The 19,745-nt window shown below is 35.4% G+C and overlaps 1 protein-coding gene across 1 annotated transcript; it reads left to right on the top strand.

Moving 5' to 3' along the window:
* The first annotated feature begins 17,564 nt into the window (after positions 1 to 17,564).
* LOC138870409 (protein FAR1-RELATED SEQUENCE 5-like) lies at positions 17,565 to 19,434 on the top strand. Its single transcript, XM_070148211.1, has 3 exons — positions 17,565 to 18,000; positions 18,176 to 18,786; positions 18,991 to 19,434. Exons 1-3 carry the CDS (start codon positions 17,565 to 17,567, stop codon positions 19,432 to 19,434), a joined length of 1,491 nt encoding a protein of 496 aa, XP_070004312.1.
* Positions 19,435 to 19,745: the final 311 nt, after the last annotated feature.

The raw sequence follows: 19,745 nt of genomic DNA on the forward strand, positions 1-19,745 counted from the left end.
AGAGTCCTTGCGAGGGCTGAGGGCAAGGTAGAGAGACGTTGTTCCTGAAGAGAATTCAAGCCAAGGGGAAGATTTGTTATTTGTGGCTTGAATTATTTCCTTGTATTTTTAGGAAACTCATAGTCCCTATAGGTTTAGGAAAACCCATCGTCCTAATAGATTTGGGAAAGGAAAACCTATAGTCCATGTCAAATTGGGAAACCTTTCTCATATATGTTTGGGACCTTTTGGGATCTATATATAGGGGTTGTAGTTGGAGATTCTATAGATGGTATTGTGCTTTTCTTCTCATTCATAGTGGAAAACTCTCTCTTCTTTTGCCCCGAGGATTAGGCTTAGCCGAACCTCATTAAATCCTTGTGTTGATTTTTCTTCTCTATTTACTTTGTGTGAAATTGTGTGCTAATTAACCTACGATATTCCGCAATAGGTTAAATGATAGATCATGCAGTCTGATTAGGCTCATTCTTATTTTCATAATCTAGTTTATGGGAATGATTAATATCTCGGTGCTTAATATAGGATTTGCACGTCAACTTTTGTAAAATGGAGCACTTTAACCCTCCATTTAAGATTTTTCGGCAAAAATTCGGATTTAATCGGATCTCAATGCAAATATCGAATAAGCAGAGACGGATTCAGGATTTATAGGTCGTGGGTGCTTCATTAATTTTAGTGTAAAGTTACAGTGGTCAAACATGATCATAGTGGGTGCTCGTGATCAATTCTTTAAAAATTTTAAGTATTATCTACGAATATATAGTACAATTTGCCAGAAGTCCATGGGTGCTGAAGCATCCAAACCTCAAAACGTAAATCCGCCATGGTGGGAAACCAAAAAAAAAAAAAAATTAAGAATTTGACTGGTTGTGAAATATTGCTCTAGTTGTTAAGTTGTCAAAAGTTACAAACAAAATGTTTAGGAATTGATAAGTACAAATTTTTGTTAGTTATTGGTTGGTGGTGACAAGAAATAATCAATTTTAAACAATGAGGTGTACGTACAATGGATTTGACATGTAAGTTGGGAAAGATTTTGGATATTTATGTCATAGTATCATCAGAACTGATTTGGATGAGGTTAGGAAGTTAACGTGTATTTTCTCAGCAAATTCATGTACTTTGCCAACATATTACATTCTATTGTCTATGTCCCACAACTATCTTTGTGGAAGAATTATACATATGTATTGACGGAGCTATAATTTTTCTTACAGACGGCTGTTTTGACGCAAATATTGTATTTGTATATTTTAAAATCCACTTAAAATATATAAACAATTTATTCAAAAAATATGCAGAACCCAAAATAGCTTCGCCTCTTTTATGTGAATCAGTCTTCTCAAATCTCTAAAAAAGAAAAAAAAAACGAAGAAGAAGATCTTTTCCAATATGGTTTAGGGCTTTAGCCCATATATACTCTAATAAAACCTGTTTAATCAAAAAATGGAATTTTAGTCAAAGCTAGAATTTAGAAGAACACGGGCTACTGATAATCGAAAGAATATGTAAAAGAGAGTAATTTGGGTAGCAAGAATATAATTAGGAGAAAAACAAGTAAACCAAAGTATATTCCAATAGTGTTTCGTGTCCTTACAATTGATCAGATATCTCCCTTTTATAAATATCTTGGAGATATGCGTTTTGCCTAAATCATAATGAGGCTATTATGAGTAATTAAAGATATTGAATGCTACATCACATAATCATTATATTCAATACAGATTCTCTAACGTATTCAGCTTTTAATGCCCATTAAATACCGTATCTGCACTCTTTTATATTGTCAAATTCATTTCCTTTGATTCTTGAATATAAATAACTTAAATAGGTACGGGCGCTGAGTTATTTGAATAACTGTCCGTGCCTCTTCCTTTGTCTTTGCTTGTATCTGTTGCAACTCGTACCTCTTTGCCAGTTGTCACTCTTTGACCAGTCTACATATCTTGACACGTCATCTTTATATGTAAACACAATTTTTCCCAATAGAGATAGTCCCCCCCACCCCCCACTTTCCATTTATTCATCAGTTGATTATTTGGGAAGTGGATTTCATTAAAAGAGAATTTTTGTCATCATTAATGCTATGACAAAATTGACGCTAACATAGTCGCTTCAATTTAATGCTCCATACACGTGTCATTTTTCCATTAGCTTTGCAGTTTTACAGCCCTTTTCAAGGCTTTTCCACTGCTCACGAAGTGTCAGTTATCATTATTATGGTATTTCCATCACTGCACTTTTTCCTTTGGCAATTGCTTATCAATATAAATATAACTTCTTTCCTTGTCTTTTACCACATAAAGCTTACTGAACACTTAATTCCTCAAATCTCTGTTTACTTCTTCCTCACATCATTCTTCTTCGCTATGTCTTCATCAAACCCTAACCCTAGGAGAGTCCCATTGTTGATACCTTCCCCAATGCCCCTATTAGGAGTAGAATGAGAGGTAGGCTTCGTAGATTAGGGTCTGCCCGTGGTGGTTCTTCTATGCCTTCTCCTACCAGAACTAGGGGTTCGTTTTCACAGAAATCTTCTTCGAGAGGTAAAGAGCCCTTTGAACCTCTTCGTGAACCCACAGTAGAAAAGATAGCTCCTATGGAACTATCTTTTTATCATGATAGAGAATCTCTTAGGAATCAAGTCTCTGGTTTAGATCGTGTTGACATCTACCCTACTCAGATTACAGAAGTTTTGACTTCCGTAGTTCGTAGATATTGCCATTGGAGTAGTGATTTTCCTATAATTATCCCTAATCCAAATCAAAGAATCACCTCTTACTTAACTGGGTTCTCTTTTGTCTATACATACTCTTTCACCTTAGGGTTTAGACTAGCTATTGACCCAGTCATTCTCGAATTTTGTCGTTTCTTCAATGTTTATTTGGGTCAAATTGGCCCAATCATATGGAGGGTTGTTGCTTGTTCGAGGCATTTAACCAATACAGTTGGTGTTCCCATTACTTTCCCTCACCTAATTCACCTTTACTCCCCTAGGCTTTTCCGCAATGGTGTTTTTACACTAGTAGCCAGGAGTAAGAGGGTTTTGGTGAGCCCTGAGGATGACAAGGACCGTGGCTAGTATGCCCCATCTGTTGCTGCCCCCACTGTCGGTTTAGTGAGCGAAGATAATGTTCACTTCCCTGAGAAGTGAAATTTTGCACGTAAGACTCTTTTCTTTCACGTGCCTTATTCTTAAAGTTTTGTCAATTTTTTTTAACTTTGCTATTTTATTTTAGCAACCATGGGATTTGTGGATGAAGTTTCCAATTTCCGTGATTGGGTAGACAAGCTGTTGAAGACCGCACCAATGGATGGTAGATCTTGGAAGACACTTTCTAACCGTTTTGGTTGGAAAGTAAAGACCCATGGTAAGAGTTTTTATTTTGTTTCATCTTTCATACATATATATTCTCTTATTGCTCTAACTTCCATCCTTCTTTTTATCAGGATTTGCTATTCGAGGAGTTACTGCCGAAGCAGTTGCAGCCTCTCGTGTCTCTTCGGGAACCCGTATCTCTTTAGAAAGAGCTCGAGAAATAGTCTTGGGTTCTTCTTCTGCGAAAAGAAAAGCTGTTGAAGAAGAAGACTATAAAGAGGAGGAAGATGGAGGCTCTTTGGTGACGAGGCCACGAGCTAGAAGATGCATAATCTCTGATGACAAAACTGAAGCATCCCCCTGTCTTTCTGTTTCCCTCACCGAGCCTGTTGAAGCCTCAGTAATAATTCCTGACGATGAAGTCACTCCCCCTGATACTCGTGAGTTCATTGAACAACTTTTTATCAGCGGATTTGGCCATGAAGGTTTAGGGCCCATTTTAGATGAAACACCCTAAGCCTTTTTTTCAACTCTTGTGCCTGTGATTCCTTCCTCACCAACCCCAGCTGTTTCTGTTCCTTCCTCTATTGTTTTCACCTCTTCTACTGCTCCTCCTTTGACAATTCCCCCTTCTATCGTTCATCATACTAAGGCGAGCTCTTCAAGTAGAAGTGTCGTTATAAGGAGGGTAATTATTGAAGTTCCTGTTGAGGGCAGTCTTTTGAGGAAATTAGGTTAGGCAGATGTATGGCTAGAACCTGTAATTGGCCCAATTGAAAAAGCCAAGCTAGAGAGCCATATCTCTTTGACTCTGATGAATGATATTGTGCACGCCACTTTGAAGGTATTCACTTTCTCTTTTCCTTTACTCCTTTACTTTGTAATTTTTCCTATCTTTGGGATTCTTACTTCGCTTTTTTAGGCCAATCTTATTGGCACAAAAATAATGAACAGAATCCCCCTCTTGGAGCAGTTAGCACGTGATTCTCATATAGAGGCAATTAATTAGAAGGAATAGTTTGGAAGCTTGCAGATTGATAAGGAATACTTAGAGGAGAGTAAAAATACCTTGGAGCAACGGGTATAGACTTTGACTTCGGAGTTGGCGACTGAAAAGGCTTCCTCGAGTCAAGCGTATAAAGAAAAATTCGTCTCGAGACTTCTTTCTTAGAGTAGTTGTCCAAGGTCAGTGAAGAAATGAGGGGATTGAAGGTTATATTGGATGAGAAAGAGGTTTACGTTGGAGAGCTCGTTCAGAATCTGTCTCAAGCACAAGAAGACCTTCGAATTTCTTCTGATAAAGTTTGCACTTTGGAAAGCTCCCATGCCTCTCTTCAAGCCTTATACATAGCTGTTTTGGCCGAGAATGAGATTGCTGACCGGGAAAGGGATTACGAGATTCTTGAGGATAAGTCTGTTATGGAAGTAAGTTGGGCGTTTTTGAATTCACGCTGCGATACCCTAATTGAAGCTGGCCAAGAAAACTTGAACTTGGAGGTGGAGTTAGCTAAGATCAATGAAATCATTGAAAAAGCTCAGCAAACTCAGGATTTCCCTTCTCCCATGGTCGAAGCTCCCGTGAATGTTGAAGTTGATACGGGTATCCCAACTCTTCCAAATCCAATCAAGCATGTTGTTGTAAGTAAAATTGAACCCGTAACTATTGGTGCTTCCGCCCAGATTGAGCTCGTTGCTATTGATGCTTCTACTTCAGTTCCTCCAATTTCTCAGTGATCAGCCTTAGTTATTTGAATAACTTTGTTTTTGTTTCATTTGAAAAATTGTGGTGAAACCCTTGTTTCCATTTAAGGGTTTACTTTGAGAATTAAAGTCCCTAGACCTTTTATGGGGCAGTTTGTATAAACAATTCATAGTTTTGTGACTAAATTCGTACTTAGTCTTAAGTTTTTAAATATTAAGAAGTTTTTCATGTTATTATCTTGAACTTCTGTTTATTTTATTCTTGCCTTTATTTTTAAGGACTTACAGAATAATTTGCATTTTTGTTCTTCGAAAATGCTTCTGTTATCATCATGACTAATTAATTTGAGCATGAGTTTTATAAAAGAGGGCCCTTTTATATTTCGACAATTAATGAAGAAGACGTCCCAACCTCATAATGGTGTTAACATACGATAAAAGAAATAGGAACACACATGTTTCTTTGAAATAACTTTGACATGTTTTTATTTGAATTTTGTCTAGTTTTGAGTAATACTTTACATGTATTTAAAGTACATCTATAACTTTCTCGTAACTGTTTTTCTTGTAACAGATTTAGAAGAAAAAAATAATAAACACGAGGTTTTTATTTATTATTTATAACTCGTTTTAGTACATAGCCTTTACCCTAACTATAGTAAGGTTTTCTTTGGCCTTGGCTCGTGACTTCGTGACTTTTACTCTGCACTTGACTCTTTCAGGCTTGATTTTTCCTCCATCTTCTTTGCCTTCTTTATACACATGCCCGCATATATTATGTAGTCCCCCAAGTGTTTGAGTGTTGAAGTATGAAGCCTCGAGCACTTGATTGTTTCTCTCATTTGGTCCTTTTCCTGAAAAGGAAAACATACGGGACTCGGAGGTACGATTATAGATGAAGACTGCTTAACCCATTCGTATTTCTATCAGGATAATTGTAACCCTAGGCCAGGAATTTTAGTTTATTCCGTGTGCCTTACAGGTCGTGATTCATCATTTAGTACGGGTTAGCGTTTTGCCTATCATCTAAAATCGTTAGTAAAATTTTAACAATTCAAAAATTAAATTCAAAATGTTGATACTTGACCGTGGGTATTCCTTAGAAATGGTATCTCTTCAAGTGAACAACATACCAATGTGAAGGTAGTATCTTTCCATCAATTGTCTCCAGTTCATATGCTTATTTTCCTGCAATATCACGAACTCTATAGGGTTCTTCCCATGTTGGACTTAATTTACCTGCGTTAGCTGCCTTTGTAGATTGAAAAACCTTTTTAAGCACGAAGTCCCCAATTTTGAAGAACCTGAGGCGTGCTTTCCTATTGTAGTATCGTTCTATGACCTGCTTATGTGCTGCCATTCTTATTAGTGCAGCTTCTCTCCTTCCTTCGAGTAAATCAAGATTTAAACGCATCTCATTGTCATTGGACTCTTCTGTTGCCTGTGTGAACCTTGTACTTGGCTCCCCTATCTCAACGGGAATTAAAGCTTCTGCTCCATAAACCAACGAAAATGATGTTTCTCCCGTACTCGTTTTCGCCGTTGTACGATATGCCCATAAAACACCAGGTAGCATTTCTGGCCAATTCCCTTTTGACTATTCTAATCGTTTCTTTAAATTGTTGATAATGACTTTATTTGCTGATTCTGCTTGCTTATTACCCACCGGATGATAAGGCGTAGACGTAATCCTTTTAATTTGCCAACTTTGAAGGAATTTCGTGATTTGAGCTCCTATAAACTGAGGGCCATTATCACATACGATCTCCTTTGGTACACCGAATCGGCATATGATATTTCGCCAAATAAAATCTTTGACTTCCTTTTCTCGCACCTGTTTGAATGCTCCTGCCTCTACCCATAATCAGTGAGTACGAGCACAAATTTTACCTGTCCTTTTTCTTGTGGTAATTGACCTATGATATCCATTCCCCATATCATAAATGGCCACGGTGCGATGACCGAATGTAATAACTTCGCAGGTCTATGCATATTGTTACCGTAACTTTGACATTTATCACATTTGGCCACGAAACTTTCTGCTTCTTCTTCCATTTTAGGCCAGTAATAACCTGACCTAATTAAGGTTCTTACCAGTGATCTTCCACCTGCGTGATTCCCTCAATGTCCTTCGTGTATTTCTCTTATTACATACTCCGTTTGTGAAGGACCGAGGCATCTTGCTAAGGGACCACCGAACATTTTACGATATAGATTGCCTTGCTTTAAGCAGTACCGAACAACCTTTTTTTGAAGCGTATGAGCTTTTTTCTTATCATCAAGGACGGTACCATACTACAAAGAAGCAACAATCTCGTTCCTCCAATCCCAAGTTAAATTATTAAAATTTACCTCATTCTTATCAGGGTCGAGAACTAAATGAAATAAATGTATAACTGAGGTATTTGTATCACTTGCCATATTAGCCGCAGATGCAAGATTAGCTAGGGCGTCCGCTTCAACATTTTCATCCCTTGGTATTTGTATAACTTTCCAGGTTTGAAATTGCTTTATCAATTCCCGTACCTTTTCTAAATACTGTTGCATCCTCGCTTCCCTGGTTGTATAAGTCCCCAACATTTGATTAACCACGAGTTGCGAATCACTTTTGATTATAATCTGATTTATGCCAAGTTCTCGTGCCAATTCTAGACCTGCAATTACAGCCTCATACTCCGCCTCATTGTTAGTTATAGAATGACATTTAATAGCTTGTCGAATGGTTTCACCTATAGATGGTACTAAAACAATCCCTAAACCTGCACCTTTTATGTTAGATGAACCATCAGTGAATAAAGTCCAAGTTCCTGGGTTAGCTCCATTGAACACTTGTAATTCTTTCTCTGCTTCTAATTGCATCCCCTATCTAAAATCAGCTAACACTTGTAATTTTATAGCAGTTCTAGAATGGTACGTGATTTCGTATTCAGTTAACTCTATATCCCACTTAGCCAACCTACCTGATAACTCATGCTTATGTAATATATTACGTAAAGGGTAGGCAGTTACTACATCAATAGGATGACACTGAAAGCAAGGTCTTAACTTTCTAGATGCCATGATTAATGCGAGTGCAATTTTTTATAATTGAGGATACCACGTCTACGCATCTAACAAAGATTTACTAACATAATAGATGGGGGATTGTTTACCTTGTTCTTCCCGGACCAAAACAACACTTACCGCTACTTCCGAAACATCAAGGTAAATGAATAGTCTTTCCCCAACCTTTGGTTTTGCCAGCAAAGGTGGATTTGATAAGTATGTTTTCAAATTCCTGGCCTGTTGACATTCCTCATTCCATTCAAAATGATCCTGCTTTTTAAGGGCTGAGAAGAATTTAAAGCACTTCTCTGATGATTTAGAGATGAATCTTTCCAAGGTTGCAGTTCTCCATGTTAATATTTGAACTTCTTTCTTGTTTGAAAGTATATCAGGGATTTCTTCAATGGCCTTAATCTGTGCAGGATTTACTTCAATACCACAGTTAGAAACAAGAAAACCCAAAAACTTACCTGATGCAACACCAAATGCACATTTCTCGGGATTTAACTTCATATTAAATTTGCGCAAAATTGAAAATGTGTCAAACAAGTGTAATATGTGATCTTTTGAATACTGAATTTTAACAAGCATATCATCTATATACACTTCCATAGTTTTTCCTAGATGCTCTTGAAACATTTTGGTAACTAACCTTTGATACGTTGCACCTGCATTCTTTAGACCAAAGGGCATTACTTTATAACAGTAAGTTCCCCTGTCTGTTATGAATAAAGTTTTTTCTTCATCTCTCGGATCCATTTTAATCTGATTATAACCTGAATATACATCTAAAAAACTTAATAGCTCATGACCTGCAGTTGCATCAATCAATTGATCTATGTGTGGTAGTGGAAAAGAATCTTTAGGGCAGGCTTTATTAAGATCTGTGTAATCTACACAAACCCGCCACTTACCGTTCTTCTTTGGAACTACAACAGTATTAGCGAACCAGTTAGGATACTTCACCTCAAGAATGTAACCAATTTTTAACAATTTTTGGACTTCTTCTTGAATCACCTGATTCTTGAAAGTTCCTTGCTTTATTTTCTTTTGCTTGACAAGAGGGTATGATGAGTATTCATTTAATTTGTGAGTCATCACTTCCGGTGGTATCCCTGTCATGTCAGAGTGGGACCAAGCAAAGCAGTCCACGTTAGTTTTCAAAAATTCAATTAACTTACTTCTCATGCCTTGGTTAAGATTGGCCCCAACGTAGACTTTCTTATCAGGCCATTGAGCAAATAACACAATAGGTGCTAGTTCCTTTATTATTGTTTTGATATTTTCATTCTCTTCTGGTTCTTGAATGGTATCAGGCCTTGAATCTACATTTGTTTGCCCCTGTTCAGTTGAGGTTTGTGTTGTGGTGTTCTCAACTGCCTTCTGTGATTGCTATTTTTCTTCATTTCTCGTGCTTGTATCTGCAATGGAGTTGATAGTCCTGGATGTATGTTGATCTCCACGAATTTGACAAATTCCCCATGGCGACGGAAATTTGATAACTTGATGTAAGGTTGAAGGAACTGCATCCATCTCGTCGATCCATGGTCTCCTAAGGATCATGTTGTAAGCCATCTCTATATCTACTACCTGGAACTTTGTATCTTTGTCGACTCCTTCAGCGAATGTGGTGAGTGTTACTTCTCCTTTCATCACAACACTAGAATTATCAAATCTAGATAGAGTATGCGTCTTTGGTATTACTTTATCTTCAGCTTTCATCTCACATAATACTATTAACAAAATAATATTCACGGAACTACCTGGATCAATCAAGACTCGTTTTACATTAGTATCATATATAATTAGAGATATTACCAATGCATTGTTATGAGGGGTTAATACGCCATCTGTGTCTGCATCATTGAATGTAATGTTGTCTTCCTCTAAGATATGCCACACCTATTTCTTTTGGGTAATTGTAACTTTGGAAATTTTGTTAGCTGTAGTATATGATATACCATTGATGTCTTCACCCCCACTTATAACATTGACAATTCTTTTGGGGGAAGGTGGTTTTGGAGGTTCCTGCCTGTTCTTCATGTAAGCTTGCTAACCTTTCTCACTGAACAACTCAGTAAGATATCCTTGTTTTAATAAATAATCAACTTCACTTTGTAAAAATCTGCAATTTGTTGTTTTATGTCGTGATCATTATGAAACTCGCACCAATGATCAGGGTTGCACCTGTTTGGATTCGATCTCATTTATTTTGGCCATCGAACCTTATCACCCATGCTTCTCAAAACAGCTATGAGCTTCGAGGTGCTGACGTTAAAATTGTAACCACCGAATCTTGCTTTTAAGTTTTTATCATCATCTCGTGACCCATAGTTGTTTCGATCGTTCCTAAATCTTGATGAAGAACTTGATTCTCTATTCCTTGATCTGTGATCATTCCTTTGATTGTCCTGCTTTGACCGTGAGTCTTTTCCCGCAGGTCCCATATACGGCTCGTACCTATTTTTACCAGATCTTTTTTCGGTCTCCCCACGTCTCGAACTTACCTTTTCTTCTTTTTGAAATCGCGGAACAATATCTTCTTCAATCCTCAGCTTCGTGCTATACCTGTTATAAACATCATTCTATGTTGTAGCTGGGAATTCACGAAGGCTTTCCTTGAGTCTCCTCGTAGCTTCTGAGCTTTTCTCATTCAAGTTGCTTGTGAAAGCTATAGCTGCCTAATTATCAGGTACATGAGGTAAGGTCATTCTTTCACGTTGGAACCTGTCCACGAATTCTCTAAGCAATTCTGAGTCCCCTTGATTGATCTTGAAAATATCTTCCATTCTTTTTTCGAATTTTTGAGCTCCCGAATGTGCTTTATTGAAAGAATCTACAAGCTCAGCAAAAGAGTTTATAGAATTTTCGGGTAAAAGAGAATACCATGTTATGCACCCTTGATGAGTGTTTCACCGAATTTTTTGATTAATATAGATTCAATCTCCTGCTTAGTCAAATCGTTGCCTTTTACGCCTGTTGTGAATACAGTCACGTGATCTCATGGGTCTGTTGTTCCATCGTATTTTGGAATATCAGGCATTTTGAATTTATTTGGAATTGGAAGGGGAGTAGCATTTGGCTTCCAAGGTTGTTAAGAATATTTATCCATATATATCACTTTGATTACGGGCGGCACCCCGGGTATTTGCTCTATGCGGTCACTTTGCTCCTTGAGCTGTTTCTGCAATGTTAGTACTAAATTTTGCAAATCTGAATTAACTAAATTACCTGGTTCTCCCTCTTGCGATTCATTGGGGGTTCCACCGCTACCTGAATTAACAAGCCCGAAACGAGGGTTCTCCAGAGTGTTGTTATTTGGAGTAGGTGTGGGTAGTGCAGCAAATAACTGGCTAACCAAGGCCTCAACGGCTTTATTGACCTGTGCGGTAATAAGTTTTTGCAAAGCCTCATCCATAGCTTCAACATTTTCGAATTGAGCATGTCCATCTGTATGAGATCCATCAGGAGTTCCTTCACGAGATCGCCGAGAAGAGCCTGGTGGAGAAATAATCAGTGGGTTATTATCCTGAGGGTCTCTCTGAAGTTGTTGGTTTGTTTGGTTTTCTTGGTTTCCTTGAATGTTGTCATTGTTGTTCGACATAGTTGATGCAACAAGGAAAGTTAAGCAAAAAGAAAATAGATTATCAGATTCCCGGTAACAGAACCAATTTGTTTAACCAAAAAATGGAATTTTAGTCAAAGCTAGAATGTAGAAGAACACGGGTTACTGATAATCGAAAGAATATGTAAAAGAGAGTAATTTGGGTAGCAAGAATAAAATTAGGAGAAAAACAAGTAAACCAAAGTATATTCCAATAGTATTTCGTATCCTTACAATTGATCAGATATCTCCCTTTTATAGATATCTTGGAGATATGCGTTTTGCCTAAATCATAATGAGGCTATTATGAGTAATTAAAGATATTGAATGTTACGTTACATAATCATTATATTCAATACAGATTCTCTAACGTATTCAGCTTTTAATGCCCATTAAATACCGTATCTGCACTCTTTTATATTGTCAAATTCATTTCCTTTGATTCTTGAATATAAATGACTTAAATAGGTACGGGCACTAAGTTATTTGAATAACTGCCCATGCCTCTTCTTTTGCCTTTGCTCGTATTTGTTGCAACTCGTACCTTTTTGACAGTTGTCACTCTTTGACCAGTCTACATATCTTGACACGTCATCTTTATATGTAAATACAATTTTTTCCAATACAAAACCAACAAAAACTGAAAGCTCACTTTTGTGCATGTTTCAAATTACTCCATAACTAAACGCATATCAAAGCAGTCTTAATTCGACAAATTTCTTTGTTAGCGGACAAAATATAGGAATTTGGCTCCTTTTCATTTTCTATTCTTTCCATTTTCCAAAGTTCCTATAACAATGTGTGAGATTTATCTCGGGCATTTGCATCTATACCTGTTTTTTGTATCACGTTTTAACTTGTATTCGCTTTGCAAAAAAAATTACAAGTGTACCCGCTTTTTCGCATAACTTCAGCATACGGAGCTGAAGTAACAAAGGTAATCACGCAAAACTTCAGCATTCTAGTAGCCGGGCTTGAAGTTCAGCTCTAGAGCTGAAGTTTTTGTTTTGTAACTGGCGAACTTCAGCTCTAGAGATGAGATTTTTGTTTTTGTAAATGACGAACTTCAGCTTTAGAGCTGAAGTTTTTCTTTTGTAACTCGGGAATTTCAGCTCTAGAGCTGAAGTTTTTATCTTTGTAACTGGGGAACTTCAGCTCTAGAGCTAAAGTTTTTGTTCTATATTTGATTAACGTCAGCATGTTTATGCTCTCATGTTTTCAACGGGCCTTGATTTGTACTTTTTTAGATAGTTAATTTTATCTGACCTTTGACTTTCTCTTGCTGATGCTTTAGAACTCCAGTTATTAGTTCAACGGCATGACCTCCGACATCATGTCTAGAATGGAATGTATTTTGTTTAATAGCCTCTTTAGGAAGTCAGTTCTTTGCCTTTTTGATTCCCTTGTATTTTGCAGGAAAATTGAACCATTTCAGTAGTCAGTTTAGGTGATTTTTAATGTTATAATAATCCAAATGGAAGTCCTCAGTATATTTGCTTTAACTTCATTAATCAAAAAGAGCAATGTTGAAGTCATCGTTGTAGAAGAAGAAAGAAGAAAATGAAGGAGGAGAAGGAAGAGGAGAAAGAGAGCTGAAATTGTTTTAAAAGTGGGTACAAGTTAAAAGTTTTTTAAAAAATGGGTATAGGTTAAATGTGGGTGACCAAATAGGGCGCCCCGTGCAATTTTTACGATTTATCTCATTTAGATATTACTCCCTCTGGTCCACAATAAGTGACCAATTTACTTTGGGCACACCCATTAAGAAAATACTAAATTCTAAATAAAAGTAGTTAGTATGACTAAAGTATCATTAATTAAATGATTCAGCATAATTAATGTGAGGAGTAAAAGACTTTTTAAGAATACGTACATGAGAGTAACTTTGAAAAAACAAATTGAATTGTTTCTTGTTTATATAAACGGACACTTATTTTGGATCAAAATAAAAAAAAAAATTGGTTACTTATTGTGGACCGGAGGGAGTAATAGATTACTTTTCCATGTTATTTTAATTTTTAGATTTGTGTCACGTGTTCGCGTGCATCTTTAATGGTTGAGATTTGCGCTTTAATTTTTCTTGATTAACGATAAAGAAGTTAAAGAACTATTAAAATTTGGATTTTTTTTGTTCTTGTATTTTTCTCTATATGTACTTAATTGATTGTGTAATCCTATACTATAAGTGGGAATAACCAGGCAGCTCATGGTCAACATGTCTGCCTGACATAAGGATATTTCTGGAATTTCACAGTTACTTTGGCAGCGCCGTTTTTTGAAGAATTCTTATGCCCCTGAATAATCTCTTTATTGCTTCAGTTGCCACTGGTATTTGAGTAAATATAACAAACTTTGAGAACAATTTGACTGTTCAAAAAGCGCATGGTTCTGATTCATGTTGAAGTACACGTACAACAACATTTTCCGTTCCTTCTTTTTGTGTTCTTTTTTTTGGGCTAAAAAACATGAATGTTTTACTTGCACTTTTCTTCGGTCAATTTTGCTTGTCCAAGGTTGTTTGACCCTTTGACAGTGTAAAGTTATACAGTAATTCTTCCAAAAGTGAAATTCTATTTCCCGGTAAAATAGAAGTAACAACAGACTTTCCTTAAGCTAAAATTTATCTAATTTAAATATTAAATATGTATTCTACGATTATTAAGCATGTTAATTTTTATTTAATTTAATTATTCAGTGCCAGCCTTTTTATGTTCTAATTATGAAAACATTGTAACCCATCTTTCCTCTCTGAATTAATTGTATTGGATCCTTACTAGACCTTTACACATTATTTTACTGATTTATTTTATTTTATAGAGCTTTTCATTAATTTTATAGATCTCTAAAGCATTAGTAAAAGTATCTTTGCCGAGGGTCTATCAGAAACAGTATTTTTGCCCGTTCAGAATAGGGGTAAAGCTGCGTATATCTTACAATCCCCAGACTCCACTTGTGAAATTACAATGGGTGGTTGTTATTGTTGTTGAGTATTAGTAAATTGACATTGATATACCTGAAAATAAAAAATTCATTCAAAATATGTTTTAACAGTAATAGTAGCACTTATAATTGGAGCAGTAAATTGGTTAGCTAAAATTAAATTGATCCATTGTAACTGCACAAATCTTCTTTCACAATTCCTATGACTTTGTATTGTTTGTTATTTTCTCCCACTAAAAAATTGTAGATAGTTTATCCAAAAAATGGTACTGCTTCTGGTAAAAAACAATAATGACATCAGATGCTTAAGAGATAAATTTTATATAGATCTTAACTATGCCGAATTGAAATTTTTTGAAATTATTTTACATTTTTAAATAATATCTAAATATATAATTTTTGGAAAAAATAAATTAATTTACGCCTGACTTATCAATTATGGCATTGCCTAGATGGTATATTTTTGGGATAGAAAAACATTATTTTACTATTATATATTTTTAATTTGGGTTCGACGAATGGGTATAGAATGACGCCGATCTTACTTGGTAGGCGCTACCATATCAGGTTATACAAAAAAATTAATTGTTTTGTGAGAGAGATTGTAATTTCATTTCCAAATCGCTATTTTTTTTTTAGAATAACCAATGAGTTACTTTCAATTATGTTTTGGATTATTTTGTCTGACCGTTTTTCCTTTTTAGCTTATTGTAGTTGCTAAGCAGCCATTCTTTCTCTTTTTGGTTTAATTATAATCATATTTTAAATGTACAACATAATTTAGATTGTAAAGGACTTTGTTTATTTCTAATGAATAGGGATAAAATTTTCTGAAATCTTGGCCAACCATATATTGTTACTATAATATTAAGAAAATATTTTTTAATTAAAGCCTAACACAAACTTCTACTCTATAAAGTACTTTTTCAAATAATACTGTTCAAAAATCTTAATATATTTTTAAAATTTATAATGATACCTAATTCAAAACTATTTTACAAACTAAAAATTAACAATGTGATCTCTTTGCTATCCATTCATTTCATATCAAACTTGCTTTCTTACAAATTAACCTGTTCAAACTTATAAAATTATGCGATAAATGAATTCAAATAGACACCATGGCCCATTCTATTATTAATAATGCAGGAACGCGGAATAGAAACATAGGATTTAATCATTTTTTTAATTTTATAAATTGAGTAAAGTGAATACCCAAGTTGGACAATTTTGTGACAAAATGGAAGCTAAAAACGTTCTTCAATTACGAAAATACAACCCCATAATTTGTTATTATGCCACCAATAAAAGATAAAACCACTCTAAAAGAAATGCAAGAGTCCAAAACACTTTACAACTAGAATGAGTAGGAATAAATATTGTATTTTTAAAGTTACAATAAGATATCATACAACTTAGATCACCAAAAATTTGAATGAATAACAAAAAAAAAAAAATCAAATCTGCAATATAGTGATTGGGCCCATGCTCAGCATGGACCATTCTTTACTAGTTTGATTATAGGGATTTTTACCTATCTATACCATATATCAAATCTTATTACCAAAAATGTTCATAATTTGTTATTTACCCATATAGTCCACACTTTTACTACAAATTATATACCAATCCAAAAATAGGTAGATTTTGCCATTAAAAAAGCCCTAAAATGAAGGCACCAGATCTGATGTGATTCTGTCAAGGATTTTATTCGAATTTTGAAACTGAAGGAGATCTCTCTTCCTGATGAAGGCACCAGTTGCGTAATTCTCTCCTTCCTCAACAGAAAGAGATCTCTGTTGATATCAGCTACAACAAAAAACGCAATCAAATTGTACAATTACTGAAGAGAGACTATATATGTTCTTCGTCTCAAATTGTACAAAATTGCTCTTCGTCGATATCAGTACTCAAATTGTAGAAACTATATCTGTTCTTCGTCTTTTTTCCTATCAACTACACGAAATCATGTCAAAAATCCCAATAATGCTGAAATCGAATGGTAATTGGGATAACTATGGTAGATTTAGAGATTTTGAAGTTGATGCCATTGTGGTAGATGATAATGCAAGCTACGGAATTCTCAGTTCTACAATTGCAGAACAATTATCGATTGATACATCGGATAAAATTATAGAAATCAAATACATTGTGAACGAGAATTGTCCTCCAATGGAGATTAGGAATGATATGGGGGTTCGTGTGTACATGGAAACCAAAAAGGAGAATAAAAACTTAGGTTCGTATCCTTTATGTATAAGCGTAAGAGATTTCAATATGGAATTGGCAATCAACAATGAAAGCACCAGTGCAGGTATGTTTGATTCGACATTGCAGAGAGTTATGGTGTTACTATGTTATCTACAATATTACTACAATTACCTACAATTAAACTACAAAGCTCACATAGTACTGAAAAGGATAAAGCAATGTTGCTTTCAAAATTATCTACATAGAAACTACATTTATGAATTTATTGTTTGCAGGTTCGTCTGGATCCCTAAACTTACTTGAATTTCCATCCTCACCAGCTATAGAGGAATATCAAAGTGAAATAATAACTGAATCTACGCAAACATATATTGAAGAAGGACAAGTTTATCAGGACAAACAAACAGTAGCTGCTGCAATGAAGAATTATTCAGTGATGCACAAGTTCCAGTTCAGAGTAAAAAGATCTAGTCATAGAAGGTATGTAGTTATTTGTGGATAATATATCAGCAAAATCAGTGTATGATTGAAGATAGGTGGGTTTTATAAATTGTAGTTAAATTGTAGTCAGTTTGTAGTTAATTGTAGTTATTTCATAAATTTGTGTAAATATTGTATTTCTTTTGTAGCTACTGGCTTATATGTGTTGCTGAAAGCTGTAAATGACATTTCAAGGCAACGTCAATTAATGATTCGGCATTGTTCAAGATAAGAAGTTTCAGCCGTCAACACACATGCTGCCTAATGGATGAAACATTCATACAGCGCAAACGTACTGCAGCAGTACTTGGTAGCATGGTCGTTCCAAAGTATTGTGATCCTAAGACTATTTACACGCCAAATGACATACAAACTGACATGTTATCCGAACATGGACTGAACCTAAGCTACATGCAAGCATGGAGAGCAAAGGAAAAAGCTTTACAGTTTTTGAGAGGGAATCCGTGTGACTCCTACAACAAATTACCCAAATATTTTTATATTCTTGAGAAGAATTATCCTTGTTCTGTTGTTAAATTGAAGAAGGCAGCAGATGATTGCTTCTTATACGCATTTGTTGCTCTTTGTACATCAATAAATGGTTGGCAACATTGTAGGCCGGTAGCAGTGATTGATGGGACATTCTTAAAGTCAGCCTACAGGGAGATTATGCTGACAACAAGCACCATGGATGCAGCAGGTAAATAATGAAATAATTTTGTACTTATTTTGTAGACAGTCTTTAAAATGCAGTTAAATTGTAGTTATGTTGTAGTTATTTTGTAGTTATATAAAAGAATGTAGTTAACATGTCTATATTTCTCAATATATATTGTAGTTGTTATTTAATCATATTTTATGTCTTAAAAATGTAGGTACTATTTTTCCCTTGGCATATGCTGTGGTTGATTCTGAAAACGACGCGTCTTGGAAGTGGTTCTTTGAGCAATTCAAGGAGGCATATGGTGAAAGACCTTCAATGTGTGTTGTTTCAGATAGGCATGAGAGTATACTGAAGGCAACATCAGTTGTCTATCCGGGATTGGCACACTACTCTTGCATGTGGCATATATGGACAAATATAAGGTCAAAATTCAAGAAGGGACATCTACAATTACATGAATTGTACTTTGCTACAGCACGGTCATACACTATGGATGAATTTAATGAAAGGATGTTGAAGATTGAAGAGGTAGACCTGCGTGTAAAGTCTTACCTATATGATATTGGCTATCATAGATGGTCAAGAGTACATGCAACGGTGAATAGAACTTTTACTATGACGTCAAACATTGCCGAGTCGTTGAATGCTGTAACAAAAGATGCAAGAGAGCTTCCAATATTTGATCTATTTGAGTATATGAGGACTCTTCTTGAACGTTGGACAAAAGAAAAGTTATCGAAGGCAAAGGGTACTTTCACATACCTTGGTCACAAATACAACAAAGAATTGGAAGACAACAGTACATTATCTCAGAAACTAAGGGTAAGATATTTTTTTTTGGTGCAGTAGAATCAAAAAAGTACTAGCTGCAGTTTTTCCAGATTGTAGTTAAACTGTAGTCAAATTGTCGGTAATAATAGTTTGTAGATGAGCTGTAATATATTTGTTGCTGATTTGTAGGTAAATTGTTGATAATCCATTTTAATGATTGATGTATTATTATTTCTGTTTGGTCTTCAATTGTAGGTGAGGGCTTCAACAGATCATATACATACTGTGTTAGATGGTGTGAAGCGGTACATTGTGTGTCTAGAAAACAAGAAATGTAGCTGTGGACAATTCCAACTTGATGAACTTCCATGTGCGCATGCTTTGGCAGCATTAAGGCATAGGAATGAAACATACGAAAACTATTGCTCTCCGTATTACACAAGGAAGAGCCTTCTGCTTACCTATGAAATGCCAGTAAATCCTCTTCCTGATGAAGGCAAATGGGATGTGCCACAACATATTTTGGATGAGGTAGTAAAGCCACCGGCGGGAGATAAAAGGCAGCCAGGGAGACCTCACAAGGAAAGATATAAAACATTTGATGAAATAAAGTCAAAGAAATACAAGGTGTCATGTGGCAATTGTGGAGGTGAAGGGCATAACAAAAGAACTTGCAAGAATGCGCCGAAAAAGAAATGAATATCATGTAGTTAGAATAGTTATTCAAAATAAATGTTAGTGAGCTCAAATTATCGGATTTTCTTGTGTAATTGTTTAAGTTTTTGAAGATGAATAAGAGGTATAAGCATCAATTTGTGTATCTGCACTATTTATGTTTTTATGTATTCTGTCAAGCATCTAAAGTTGTCTTTTTTTTATCGAATAGTTAAACTTTAATATTTACTGTATACAAAAAACTGATATTAATAAATAATGCATTTAACGTAAATTGTATCCAGATTGTAGTGAATATGTAGTTTAACTGTGTTAGAACTGTAGTCTTGTTATTC

Source organism: Nicotiana sylvestris, chromosome 6 (assembly GCF_000393655.2).
Source record: "Nicotiana sylvestris chromosome 6, ASM39365v2, whole genome shotgun sequence".
Classification (NCBI taxonomy): Eukaryota; Viridiplantae; Streptophyta; class Magnoliopsida; order Solanales; family Solanaceae; genus Nicotiana; species Nicotiana sylvestris.

Excerpts from the sequence above, each read along its gene's own strand:
- LOC138870409 (XM_070148211.1), top strand. The coding sequence starts at position 17,565 with ATGGATGAAACATTCATACAGCGCAAACGTACTGCAGCAGTACTTGGT. Across the intron at positions 18,001-18,175 it reads AAGCACCATGGATGCAGCAG|GTACTATTTTTCCCTTGGCA; the intron begins GTAAATAATGAA and ends TTAAAAATGTAG. Across the intron at positions 18,787-18,990 it reads CATTATCTCAGAAACTAAGG|GTGAGGGCTTCAACAGATCA; the intron begins GTAAGATATTTT and ends CTTCAATTGTAG.